General features: G+C 38.3%; 1 protein-coding gene and 1 pseudogene across 2 annotated transcripts; one reads left to right on the top strand and one right to left on the bottom strand.

Moving 5' to 3' along the window:
- Window positions 1-5,823, bottom strand: part of LOC112325058 (probable serine/threonine-protein kinase PBL23) — a 5,929-nt pseudogene extending 106 nt beyond the window's left edge.
- Window positions 5,824-8,355: 2,532 nt separating this feature from the next.
- LOC7458880 (T-complex protein 1 subunit gamma) lies at window positions 8,356-12,640 on the top strand. 2 transcript variants are annotated; one of them, XM_052449182.1, is made up of 10 exons: window positions 8,356-8,705; window positions 8,785-9,057; window positions 9,135-9,203; window positions 9,287-9,358; window positions 9,759-9,832; window positions 10,176-10,838; window positions 10,944-11,069; window positions 11,220-11,324; window positions 11,713-11,806; window positions 11,874-12,092. In XM_052449182.1, the coding sequence occupies exons 1-10, from the start codon at window positions 8,681-8,683 to the stop codon at window positions 11,894-11,896; spliced, it is 1,524 nt and encodes a 507-aa protein (XP_052305142.1). In that variant the 5' UTR covers window positions 8,356-8,680; the 3' UTR covers window positions 11,897-12,092. The 2 variants fall into 2 exon arrangements, with proteins under 2 accessions (XP_052305142.1, XP_002325286.2); XM_002325250.4 differs by lacking the exon at window positions 11,874-12,092 and adding an exon at window positions 12,184-12,640 and having other exon boundaries at window positions 8,361-8,705; window positions 11,713-11,787.
- Window positions 12,641-13,199: the final 559 nt, after the last annotated feature.

Raw genomic sequence — 13,199 nt, 5'->3', positions numbered from 1 at the left:
ACCAGAAAAAATAAAACCATACAATCTTATTTGTGTAACAAACCAAGCTTTAAACATTGAGCTTATAAAAGTAGTTATATCAATGATTTACATTCACTGACAGTAAAGTTTTTTTTTTTATCTGAGAACACCAACTAGCTACAGATATACATATACCTGGTGAGCACTAAACAATATCCCATGACAGCAGGGTTAAACAATAATAACTCAACAATCAAATATTATTTATTCTACATTTTTCTGAACTTCAAAATTAACACCAACAGACATACAGTATCGATGTTTAGGATCATATAAAAATGCATCAAACACCACAATATTGAAGTCCTAGAAGTAGCTTTTGGTTTCTGCAGGACATCTAAACTCCCAGCTCTTCCTTTGCATTTCCTCCTTCCACAAAGTCAACATGGTGGATGCTTCCAGTTGATGTCATTGTAGCTTTTTTCTCATCTATTGGCATGGCAAGATACTCAAGTGCCATTACAACATCAACGATCAAAGGTCGCTATCAGCTTCCTCTTGGATACACATGGCTGCAATTGCAAGAGCTTGATATAGACTCTTTTTTGGGTATTTTCCTCCAAGAAATGGATCTGCAATTGCTGTAAATTGACTTCTGTCCTTAAATAGCGGCGCTGCCTGCGATATGGAAATGAGAATAAGTATCATGGTCTGCATTTCCAATCAGTCCTTAAACCTCACTGTTTGCAGCCTATGCTCTATGCTATAACCTTACCCGATATGAAAGATATAATCCTAACAAGTTTACTCGGAAAGAAAATCATCAACGTACCCAAAGAATTAGGTTCTGCTCTTCAGTTGGTCTTGACATGTCAATAGCTCTCCTTCCTGAAATTATCTCCAGAAAAACAACACCGAAACTGTACACATCAGACATTTTTGTCAGCTGACCTGTCATTTGATATTCAGGAGCACAGTAGCCATATGTACCCATCACCCTGGTAGACACTGTTAAAGAATACTATAAATCATATTCTGGAATCTCACCTAGTAACTTAAGTTATTGGGTTAAGATGGTTCTTTAACATGGTATCAGAGCTTTGATGACCAAGTAGTCACGAGTTTGAATCTCACCATCCCCATTTATTTAATAAAAATTAAGCACAAAGTAATGTGTACCTGTGCAAATTTCAACTCCAAAGGGCTTTTACTTGAGAAAGTGTATTAGAGAATAATATAAATCATATTAAGTTATTGGGTTGAGATGGTTCTTTAACAGACACATATTCTTTTCTGTTAGACCCAACTTGGCAAGTCCAAAATCAGACAGCTTCGGATTGAAATCTTCATCTAATAAAATATTTGAAGCTTTGAAATCCGTATAGATGATTTGAGGATCGGCAACATCATGCAAATACTCCAGCCCTTTTGCTGCTCCTGATGCTATTTTCATCCTAGTTGTCCAGTCCAAAGGCTCTTTTCCTGGACGTAAATCTGGAAAGCAGAAAATGTTTGCACACTAAGCACAAATCTTTAGAGAGACAACGCAGATGAAAAAACTTTGGACCTAAGTGTTGGGGAATTCCGACACCCCCATGCGCGGACCGGGGGTGTACTGATAGTTGCTCAAAGGAGGCTTAAAGCACACTGACACAATATTTTACGTGGTTCGGCAAAACCGCCTACATCCACGGGAGAGAGTCCATATTATTTAGAGATAGAGAAAGGATACAATAAATACATGGAGGAGGATCACTCAACTCCCAGCTCACACACCCTGCTGCATATGGCAGCAGGGCTGCTGCCCATGGCAGCAACTCCTCTTTCTCTTCTTCTCTTCACGTTCTCACACACTCTCACTTCTCTCTCATTTCTCTCTCAAATATAAGCCTCCTTTATAGGCATTTTATGGTCAACTTTCTCCAGCAATAGCAAGGGGACAATAGGTCCCGAAATCATGCCACTAATTGTGGCATTAGTGATGCTTCCACTAAGCCACAATTAGTGGTGGGGTATTGCCAATAAATGGCAATATCCCAACAATCACCCCCTTTGCCATTTGTGTGGGCAATTGTTTTCTTGCTTCTTCAGCACAAGCTTGCATTCTGCAGTTCTTCCAAGTTTCCATTTTGAGAGCGTCTTCAACACAACATTCCCCTTCGAGCGTATCAACCATGCTCGGTCCGGAATGATTTTTCAAGCCTTACACCAAGGCTTCCAACACCCCCTCAAACAAATATTTCCAAGTGCGACAGTCATTGAGTATTTCAATGTGATCACAAGCTCACCACTCTTCCAAGAGTCTACTCATCCAGGAGTTGCGCCTGCCCTCTGTTCCACCCTAGGAACCACGCCTTACTTCTCCGTGAGTCTCTCGCTCTTAGTCGTAAGAGTCCAGGTAGCTCTCCACCTTTAACCATGGGGGCAGCCCATTAAAGGTTGATCCATATCTGTCTTCATACTCTGAGTATTACAATGCCATTACCGAGCTCACCACCTTGACAAGAGTCAACTCGTTCTCGGAACCTGCGCATGCCCTTCTGCTTCTTCATAGCAGCCGCGTCTTAATGCTCCACAAGTCACACACTTATTGTCCAAGGCAAATGTCTTCTAGCTCATTGATCTTTAGCATGGGGGCAATATCCATGAAAGTCAATCCTGCATTTGTCTCCATACTCATCATAACCTCTTCATTGGCTATCCATACACCTGTCCACTTGTATCTAGCCATCACATCGGCTTTGGGGCGTTCTGACCTGGGCTCATATCATGGCCCACACACCTTTTCCTCAGGTGTCTCCGCTCGTCGTCATGCGGCGGTCTGAATTGGGGCTCCTCTAATGGCCCTCACACCTTCTCTAAGGTGTCTTCGCCCGTTGTCATAGGGCGGTCTGAACTGGGGCTCCTCTCATAGCCCTCACACCTTCTCTACGGTGTCTTCGCCCGTTGTCATGGGGCGGTCGCATCCTCCTTCAGCTGAGATGCTTTAAAGTGGCTCCAAAATTCTCTACCACCATGTGCACTATGGGAGAGATTACTGCCACTGACTACATAGAAAGAGAAAGTTGCGGTATACTTCTCGCAATCCTCCACCTCAATTTCTATGTTTGGAGCTTCTGTGCCTTTCTGCTTGACAGCTCCACCTACACCAACTCTCTTTGGTGTCTTCGCCTTTCATCATAGGCGGTTGCCTTGTATCACAGGCATTTGCACCCCCTCAATTAGGTGCCTCTGCAACAGCTCTCTTTCCATCCTTGCATGCATTGGAAAGGTCTTCGCATGTTGTCTTCATTAAGAGCACAAGAGACTTCCTGTTGTACAAACTTTAACAGTCTTTGCTCTGAGCTTCATCTGGGAACTCTTCTTCTCCTTGCACCTGTTGTCTCATTACAGTACCTCGTTGGATCTTACGGGTACTCATGCACAATCTCCGTGTGCCCTCGTGCAATTTCTGTTCTCCAGATTTTTCCCCTATTCCTTGCTTATGTTTGACAGCAGCTCATCCTGTCACCACATCTATCTAAGTCAAAATAGGGTGCCAATCTTTATCTCCTTGCCGTATTTCTCTACCATTATCAGGGTCTTCATCAATTCTTCCCTCGAGAAATCACAGTCACCGAATCTAACTTCTTTGGAGAAATCACCACTTCATCAGATCCTTGATCATACGGAACCCAACTGTTCCCTTGTGCCGTCGTCCTGCTAGTCTTCAACCGTTTCATTACAAACTGCTATATATACGAAAATAGTACCGTATGGATAATCCTTCCACTAAGCAAGTTCCCAGGAAAGATTGGAGGGGTCACACTGGTCCCGCTTAAAACCCAATCTCCTAGACAGAACTTCTTAGGCCATATCTATCCATCGTACTGTCTTTCCGTATATACAACCATTTGCTAGCTTTGTTGCGGCTTTCCTTTACAAGTGATCTGGAATATACTGGTTTAATACATCATTTCTCAACATCTGGCGAGACTACCAGTGCTTAGATTCGTCAAGATTGGTCTTCATCAGTTTCCACTCTACACCTCAAATTGTCCACATAATCGGGTGTCCAGAGTGTCCCAATTTTGCCTTCCTTCAAGGCAACTGAAAAATTCTCCCCACTTAGCAGTTCAGCACATGTAATTGGGTAAACATGTGCACCTTCTTCTTCTTCATCTCCATCGACCACCATGATGACCTTCAGATGCCTCCTGATCGGGCAATCTCTTTTGTTAATTCACCACCGCCATTTTTGGTCTCAAATCTCAACGATCGGACCGTACCATTGCATCCGGAATGATCAAATTAGCTGGAAACAAGTCTGAAATCGTCCAAATCGCATTTCAGACGGCTACGATTTGATCAAAACAATTCTGGCCTGATGAACGGCCTAGATTCAATCTCAGATCCGGTTTCACATAGACTCTGCTGCACAGAATCTTATCCCTCGGCTCGCGGCTCGGCTCGGCTTCACAACGGCTCGGCTCAACTCGGCTCGACTTGGCTCGGCTCGCGTCTGATGATGTGGCATGTGGGTCCCACTTTGCTGACATGTCTGCTGACTGGTCGATGATGTGGCTGATGACATGGCATGCCTACTGTGCATGCTGACATCACACTTACATCAGGCTGATGTCATCCCTGGCATGCCTACTGTGCATGCTGACATCACAATTAGGTCATGCTGACGTCATTAATATCCGGGTCAGCCATGTGGGTCGGGTCAACTGGTATTCGGGTCGGGTCAGCCCATCCGGGCGAAGAAGACGCGTGGCACGCGTGGGGCGCGTCTGCGCGCGTAGGCAGACGCCTTGCCGGAGAGTGATGGAGAGTGCGGCCATGTCCGACGTCCGATTTTGACGCCGTTTTCACCAGTGGCTTCGTCGCTTCCTCCTCTACACAGTGGTATGGTCAAAACACAATTTTGACAACTTTCATTTTTGAGCAAAAAACAAACACCCCTTTAAACCATCAGCTCTGATACCAATTGTTGGGGAATTCCGACACCCCCATGCGCGGACCGGGGGTGTACTGATAGTTGCTCAAAGGAGGCTTAAAGCACACTGACACAATATTTTACGTGGTTCGGCAAAACCGCCTACATCCACGGGAGAGAGTCCATATTATTTAGAGATAGAGAAAGGATACAATAAATACATGGAGGAGGATCACTCAACTCCCAGCTCACACACCCTGCTGCATATGGCAGCAGGGCTGCTGCCCATGGCAGCAACTCCTCTTTCTCTTCTTCTCTTCACGTTCTCACACACTCTCACTTCTCTCTCATTTCTCTCTCAAATATAAGCCTCCTTTATAGGCATTTTATGGTCAACTTTCTCCAGCAATAGCAAGGGGACAATAGGTCCCGAAATCATGCCACTAATTGTGGCATTAGTGATGCTTCCACTAAGCCACAATTAGTGGTGGGGTATTGCCAATAAATGGCAATATCCCAACACTAAGGCTAAATCAAGCCCGTGCTTGAACTGCCACATGACATGTATACAGAAATTCTAGCCTAGGATTTTAAAAAAATAAAATTATATGGGCATACCAAGAAGGTGATTTTCCAAAGATCCACTGGCCATGAATTCATAAACTAGGAGTCTTTGATCACCATCAGCGCCGTAGCCAATCAGTTTGACAAGATTGTAGTGTTGAACCAAACTTAATGTAAGCACCCTTCCAAATCCACCTTCTCCCACCAGGCAATGAGGATTGAATTTTTTGGTTGCAACAGCTAGTTCGCGAAAAGTGAAAACTTGAGAAATGTTCCTCCTTTTGCTTCTGTCTGCAACATTGATAACATGACCAAAATCATTTGCAATTATCCATTACCAAAATCACAAACTTGAACACACCTATTATACGAGACATGTTCCTAATGAAACATAATGTTTTGCCTTGTCTACCAAACCCCTTGGGTCCATGATGATCTACTTCCCTTAAAAGAACTCTTCTTTTTCAATCTAAAACACGAGAAAAGACTCATTTCCTTCCTCTCCTCCTGCTAATTTGCAAACCCTGTAGTGTATTTATGTAATCTATACAAATACAGAGTTTCTTTTAAGTACATTGTTGGAGGTAAGATGATTCTATCTCACCATGAAATGGTATACACGTATCCGTTAACTTCATAGGAATTGAGTTCTTATGGTAACAGCATTGTTAGCTTTTTTTTGTAAACTATAGCAGCAAAACCATTGGATTTTGAAATTGTTAGTTAGCCTAGCTGTCAGCCTCTTGCTTCCAACTTGTAATTAGCTTTCTCTGTTTAGCAAAAACAGGGGCAGAGACTTGTTTCTGGTTAACTCACTTCTAATCTATTCCCTCCTATAATTGGCATTTTCCATGGCTTAAGATAAATGCTGACAGGGAGGTCTCCACTATAACCACGATCATAATCCTTTTTCCACAGGATTGGATTCCATTAACAAAAACACAAGAAGATATTAGATAAGTCAATCCGCTCACACTAATTATATATAGGATCCACAATAGGGTGATTGTATGACTCACCATTTCGCAAGTGTCGACTCATAGAGAGCCCGTTTTTTACGAACATCTTGGATGGAGCATCTGTTTTAAATTGAATGAATAGGATGAGAATAACGAAGAATAGCCAACACGTACATCTTAAGGGAAATTGAATGAGCATAGATATTCTTATGTTCGGAACAAATTACACTCCTATGATTTCGACAACTAGCAGTGAAAACATTGCTTGCAGATAATTTGGATCTTAAAAGGCAAGAAAAGCAATAAGTAGATGCTGCGGGTTAAAAAACAAAAAGGATGAAATAAATTTTTAAAATTTTTTTTAGTAGAATTTTTTTTTTATTTCTTCATTTCAACAATATTTTTTCATAATTTTTTTAATTTACTTTCTATAGAATTATTACAGTCTTATAACTCAAGTTACGGATTAGATCGACTAACTCGGGTTTTTTTTTTGTTTCTTTTCTAGTTGATTTTTTTCAATTTCACCCTTCAATATCGGGTTGATTGGAAATTAGACTTCATAATTTATTTCAGTTTGTGTTATATAAGGTTATCTTGGTCTCATGAGTTTGATCGGTTGGCTTTTGTGTCCTTTTATTCTAATTAATTTTCTTTTAATTTCATCGTTCAACATTAGATTGATTAGGAATTGGGTTTTATAATTTGTTTTGATTTGTTTTTTATGAAATTATCCTAATTTCATGACCTAGTTTTGATAGTTTAACCTGGATTGACTCGACTTATTTTTTTAATTGAATATTGTTTTTAATTTCATCATTTAACATTAGGTTGATTGAGAATTTGGTTTAATATTTTGTTATTTTTTATGGTATTATCAGGATCTTATGACCTAAATAAGTGAATATAACATATTAACTCGAGTTGATATAAGTCAATCAAATATGTTGTCATTTTAATATTTTTTAAAAAATATATTTGAGTCGAACAATATTTTTATTGGTCGTTTAAATTGTTTTTTGGACCTACAAAGTCTATTTGGTCAATTTCTAAATAGTTATAAGTTTTTTTATTATTAAAAATACATTAATAATGCTTGAATATTATTTTTTTATATAAAAGAATCTAATTCAACCAGCATCGTGTCACACGAGCAATAATCTTGTGTTAGTAATTAATTTAAAGATCCAATTTGAAAATATAATAATCTCCAAAATGATGCTTTAGGTGCGGCCAACCGCACCGCTGGACAGTAAAAACAAGCTCTGTCTAGATAACCGAAATTTAAGAGGTTGCAGATTGATGGCTACAAGAAATTATTTAATTCTAGGGTAAAATTTACAGTAATGTCTCCATGTCATAAGAAAATCTGTGTTATTGTCAATTGGACTCCATATGTTTCAAATCTGTTCCAACGCTAGTCTCTGTTAACTTAAGAAATTGCACACGTTGAAACAAATATGAAACGTATGGGGTTTAATTGGAACAAAATAAAGATTTTAGGTGATATTGAGACAATATGTAACTCTCCAGGAGTGAAATTGAAATTTATCCAAGAATTAGGATCACCTTTGCTCATATTGTTAATAAATTATTTTTATTTTTACCTATCAGTATAATTTTTTTTTTGTGTGTGTGTGTAAGAGAGTATTAATTATTTTAGTGTGTTTTAAAAATATGTTTGACTTGTGTTTTTTATATTTTTACTGTTTGATTTTAAAAATAAAATAATTATTTGATATATCTTGAAGTGATGTTTTTTTAAAAAAAAACTCCATATTATAATTATATATGTATATATACAATTGAAGCTACTTTTAAACAGATCATAATTTTAAAAATTATTCAGTTTTTATTATTTAAACTTGTTTTTCAGTTTAAATTATTTAAACCTGTTTTTTCAATTCATAGCGATGCAAAAACACAAATAAAGGGCCGTCCAAGAATCCGGATTCAGTGGCCTGCTGGGCTCTACTCTACTCTCTAGTCTCTTCTTTTCTCCTGCATTATTATTAAATATTGTTCGGTACACAGAAAACGACATCGGTTTAAGGCGTTGTTCACGTTAAGTCCGTGCAGTGCAGGCGCGGCAGCAGTGTGTCCCTGTTTCAAGTCTAGAAGAAGAAGCACCGCACCCACAGAGAAAGGGGTTTAAACGAAGCACATCGAGCAGTCCGTCTCTTCATCCTCATCTCCTCTCTTCTACTAGGGTTTATTTATTTATTTATTTATAACGCTTGCTTTCTACTTGTAACTGAAAAGGCTGAAAGGAAAGATGCACGCTCCAGTTCTCGTTCTTAGTAAGTTGTAAAACCCTAATTTTTTAATATTCAAAAAAATATAATAAAAAATTTGAAAAATGTGTGGCTGCTGCTGTAGGGGATTCGTTGAAACGGGAATCAGGAAGGAAGGTACATCATGCCAACATACAGGCTGCAAAGGCAGTTGCCGATATTATCAGGACCACCTTAGGTCCTCGTTCCATGTTGAAGATGCTTCTCGATGCCAGCGGCGGTATTGTTGTCACGAACGACGGCAATGCCATCCTGCGTGAGTTAGATCTGGCTCATCCTGCTGCTAAATCCATGATTGAATTAAGTCGCACTCAAGACGAAGAAGTCGGTGACGGAACTACCTCCGTCATTGTTCTCGGTACCTAATATTCTGTTCTTTGTTTTATGCCCTTTTTTTCTTTAAATAAATCTCTTTGATTTTAAATTTATGTTTAGGAGGAGAGATGCTTCATGTTGCTGAAGCCTTCATCGAAAAGAACTACCATCCTACTGTCATATGCCGAGGTAGGTAATTAGGTTTAATCTTCCTTCCTTTTTTTTAACTTTTGTATTTGGCATTGCTAATTAATTCCTTTGCGTTGCTGCAGCCTACAGTAAAGCTTTGGAGGATGCTATTGCAGTGATTGACAAAATTGCTATGTCCATTGATGTCAACGATCGTAAGTTGTTGCTCCTTATCTTTCTGATAGTGCATTTCAATTTATTTTTTTATCTTGATTGGTTGAATCTTATTATGCTTGTTTATACTGATGTCCAAATGCAAGTTTGAATTTATATGGAAGGAGAGGGAAGGTGGTTGGTGTTTTCATTAGTGTGATTTTATAATATTTCCCCCTTTACTACAGCTAATGAACAAGCTATGTTTTTTTTTTCTTTAATTGTGTATGTGAAAAAAATAAAGATGAAAGTTTAAAAGAAACACCCTTTTGTAGGAGTATGAATATTTTACATGGAATTTAGTACTCATTTCATATAATGGAAAGGATTGTGATTTCATTGTGGGATGTTGATTATTGTTTTGGTTGGGTCCTTTTGGTAACTTATGGATATGTGTGGCAGGTCCTACAATGTTGGGGCTGGTCAAGAGTTGCATTGGCACAAAGTTCACTAGTCAATTTGGGGACTTAATTGCTGTAAGTATCCTTGCATTCTAATGACTTAGTCATGGCATTTTGTTGACTTCTGTTTTGGTCTTTCCTGTTAACTGGGTAGTGAAATTTTCGTAACTATTGAAGTTTATTGAATGCTTAAAATGTGAGACTTGAATCTCTTTGTTTGATATGAAGAGTTTTTGTCAAGAAGCAGAAGCAGAATATGTGGTGATGCAGTGTTAAGATCCCCCCCCCCCTTCCTATCTGCTGTAGTTTTTAAATATTCTGAATACAATGAGTAGTGCGAACATTAATCATTGTCCCACAGCATGTTCTTATCTGGTCAATTCTACTTGTTCCATTCTAAGTTTTTGCCAACTTCTAGGATCTAGCAATTGATGCCACCTCAATAGTTGGTGTGGACCTTGGTCAAGGATTGCGTGAAGTTGACATCAAGAAGTACATTAAGGTTGAGAAGGTGCCTGGTGGCCAGTTGGAAGATTCAAAGGTTCTTAAAGGGGTTATGTTTAACAAAGATGTAGTTGCCCCTGGAAAAATGAAGAGAAAAATTGTGAACCCACGTGTTATTCTTCTTGATTGCCCCGTTGAGTACAAAAAAGGAGAGAACCAGACAAACGCGGAGCTGGTTAGAGAAGAAGACTGGGAAGTCCTGTTGAAAATGGAAGAGGAATACATAGAGAATATGTGTGCGCAGATACTGAAGTTGAAACCAGATTTGGTAATCACAGAGAAAGGTCTCAGTGATTTGGCATGCCACTATCTGAGCAAAGCTGGTGTTAGTGCAATCAGGAGGCTGCGGAAGACTGATAATAACAGAATTGCCAAGGCATGTGGGGCCACTGTTGTGAACAGACCAGATGAGTTGCAAGAGTCTGATGTTGGTACTGGGGCTGGTTTATTTGAGGTTAAGAAAATTGGGGATGAATTCTTTGCTTTCATTGTTGATTGCAAAGATCCAAAGGCTTGTACTGTTCTTTTGAGAGGTGCCAGCAAGGACCTTCTGAATGAAGTGGAAAGAAACTTGCAGGTATTTAATGGTTTAACTTTCAAATTCCTCTTTCTATGCGCGTGTGTTTTTTTTTTTTTAATATACCTCAGCCATCTAATGCTCTGAATCTTGTTCTCAATATAGGATGCCATGTCTGTAGCTAGAAATATACTCAAGAATCCAAAACTCCTTCCCGGTGGGGGTGCTACAGAATTAACTGTATCTGCTGCTCTGAAGCAAAAAAGCTCATCTATCGAAGGCATAGAAAAGGTGAATGATTGATCCCTTGCATCAATGGATCACCCTTCAATAAATTTTAGATTTGACCAGCTGTTACGCTTTTTTTCCTTCTTTTTCTGTGGATAAAATATAGCTTCAAGTAATTTGCTATAAATATAATTTCTTGTGGCTGTGAAACAGTGGCCTTATGAAGCTGCTGCTATAGCTTTTGAGGCTATACCAAGAACATTGGCTCAGAATTGTGGTGTTAATGTGATCCGAACCATGACTGCTCTGCAAGGGAAGGTATTAACTTTTTTTTGTAGGGTTAATGGCTTCTTTGCATATCTGTACTCTTGATTTTATACTAGTTGCCCTCTCTGCTTTTATTTATTCTAATGTCAACTCTCTACTTTCAAAATTGTCTTTGTTTCGCCCTTATTTGACTGGAAGTTCAGATTGCTCTTAAATCATCAGGTTACATACGGACCAAACAAATATGATTTTTCAAGTAGAAGGTTGATGTTAGTACAAAAAAAAGTAGAGGGAGCAAACTAGTACAAAATCAAGAGTAGAGGAACCAATACAAGCTTTTTACCTTTTTTTTAGTGTTTTTTTTATTGAATATATCGCTCCGCCTGCAGATTCCACTTGTCCATTTTCTGTTTATTTTTTCATTATTTCATTACTGCAGCATGCAAATGGTGAAAACGCATGGATTGGCATAGATGGGAACACTGGTGAAATTACCGATATGAAAGAGAGGAAGGTAAATATTGTAGTTTCAGGTCCTGTTGCTATGATTAATTAGAAAATCCGATATGAAAGAGAGGAAGGTAAATATTGTAGTTTCAGGTCCTGTTGCTATGATTAATTAGAAAATCCTTAACTTTGGTAGAATCTCTTTCTTCAAAAGGAGGTCAGATAATGACTTCTTTGTGCAATGCTGCAAACCGTAAACTTTCTTCTGCAGTTTAGTTTTACCGTATAGTTGAATGGCTGCGATGTGAATACCTCATCTTTGTTCTCACATATTCTTGTATAAAGTTGACTAGATATGTTATGGTGGTGATGGTGATGGTGATTGAAGTCTTCAAGTCCACAAGTTGAAGCACAAAATATGTTTTATCTGAGTGTTCTGATAACCATCTGCTTGTATTATCAGATATGGGATGCCTACAATGTCAAGGCACAAACCTTCAAAACAGCAATCGAGTCTGCTTGCATGCTTCTGAGGATTGATGACATTGTGAGTGGAATCAAGAAGAAGCAGGCCCCTGGAGCGCAGGGTCCGTCCAAGCCTAAGATTGAGACAGAAGCAGATGCAGACAGCGAGCAGATACTTCCTGACTGAAGATTTTAGTTGCTGTTTGAACTGACTTTCCATGGAAGAATCTGACAAAAGAAGCCAGTTTATTTTATCGGCTCTTGAGCTGTTTTGTCCCAAGTTTTGATTAGAGTGCCTTTGTTCAAAGTTTTGGGCCTATTTGTCTGTGGCGGCCTGCTGGTGGTGTGAACCATATAGGAATTGTATGGTACTCGTATTAGTTAGTGTATTGTCCAATCTGAATTCCTCCTACACAAAACAGTAAATCAGTAATGGTGTGGTTTTTTATTTTGAACTTTTTTGGTCCTGTGCATTTATTTGGACATAATTACTTTGGAGTTTGTTTCATGATTGAAGGAGTGTTTCTGATTGCTGTTGTATTTTGAAAAGTTTTTATTTTTTTAGTTTTAAATTAATTTTTTTATATTTTTTATTATTTTGATGTATTGATTTCAAGAAATAAATTTTTTTAAAAAAAAAATTGTTTTAATATTTTATAAATTTTAAATCTTATATATTTTTAAAAAAATTGATATATCAGGTATTAGACTAAATTTTTTTTATGTATATTATAAATACCTAAAGATTTAGCATGTATTGTTAATTTTTATGGGTTTATATTTGTTCATATTTAGAAGCAAACATATATACAGGATGGATTGTAGGTGTGATGACATTTTTAATATTAGATCTAATTTTTATCTCAGAAATCAACTTTAAATTCTAGCTATCCTTATAAGGTTTTTATTAATAAAAAAATCTATTAATAATAATTTTAAAACTGAAATGTTCTCAAATAAAATAAAAATATAAAGATGGATTAGTGTACTTATCAAACATGTGCATCCAAAGAA

Source organism: Populus trichocarpa, chromosome 18, assembly GCF_000002775.5.
Source record: "Populus trichocarpa isolate Nisqually-1 chromosome 18, P.trichocarpa_v4.1, whole genome shotgun sequence".
NCBI classification, from domain to species: Eukaryota; Viridiplantae; Streptophyta; class Magnoliopsida; order Malpighiales; family Salicaceae; genus Populus; species Populus trichocarpa.
The sequence above is the reverse complement of the archived record's forward strand: the minus strand, read 5'-3'. Positions and strand labels throughout refer to the sequence as shown.

Bases quoted from the DNA above. Each gene is read 5' to 3' on its own strand.
- LOC7458880 (XM_002325250.4), top strand. From the start codon at position 8,681: ATGCACGCTCCAGTTCTCGTTCTTA. The intron at 8,706-8,784 runs GTAAGTTGTAAA...CTGCTGCTGTAG, and splicing joins CGCTCCAGTTCTCGTTCTTA to GGGATTCGTTGAAACGGGAA. The intron at 9,359-9,758 runs GTAAGTTGTTGC...TATGTGTGGCAG, and splicing joins GTCCATTGATGTCAACGATC to GTCCTACAATGTTGGGGCTG.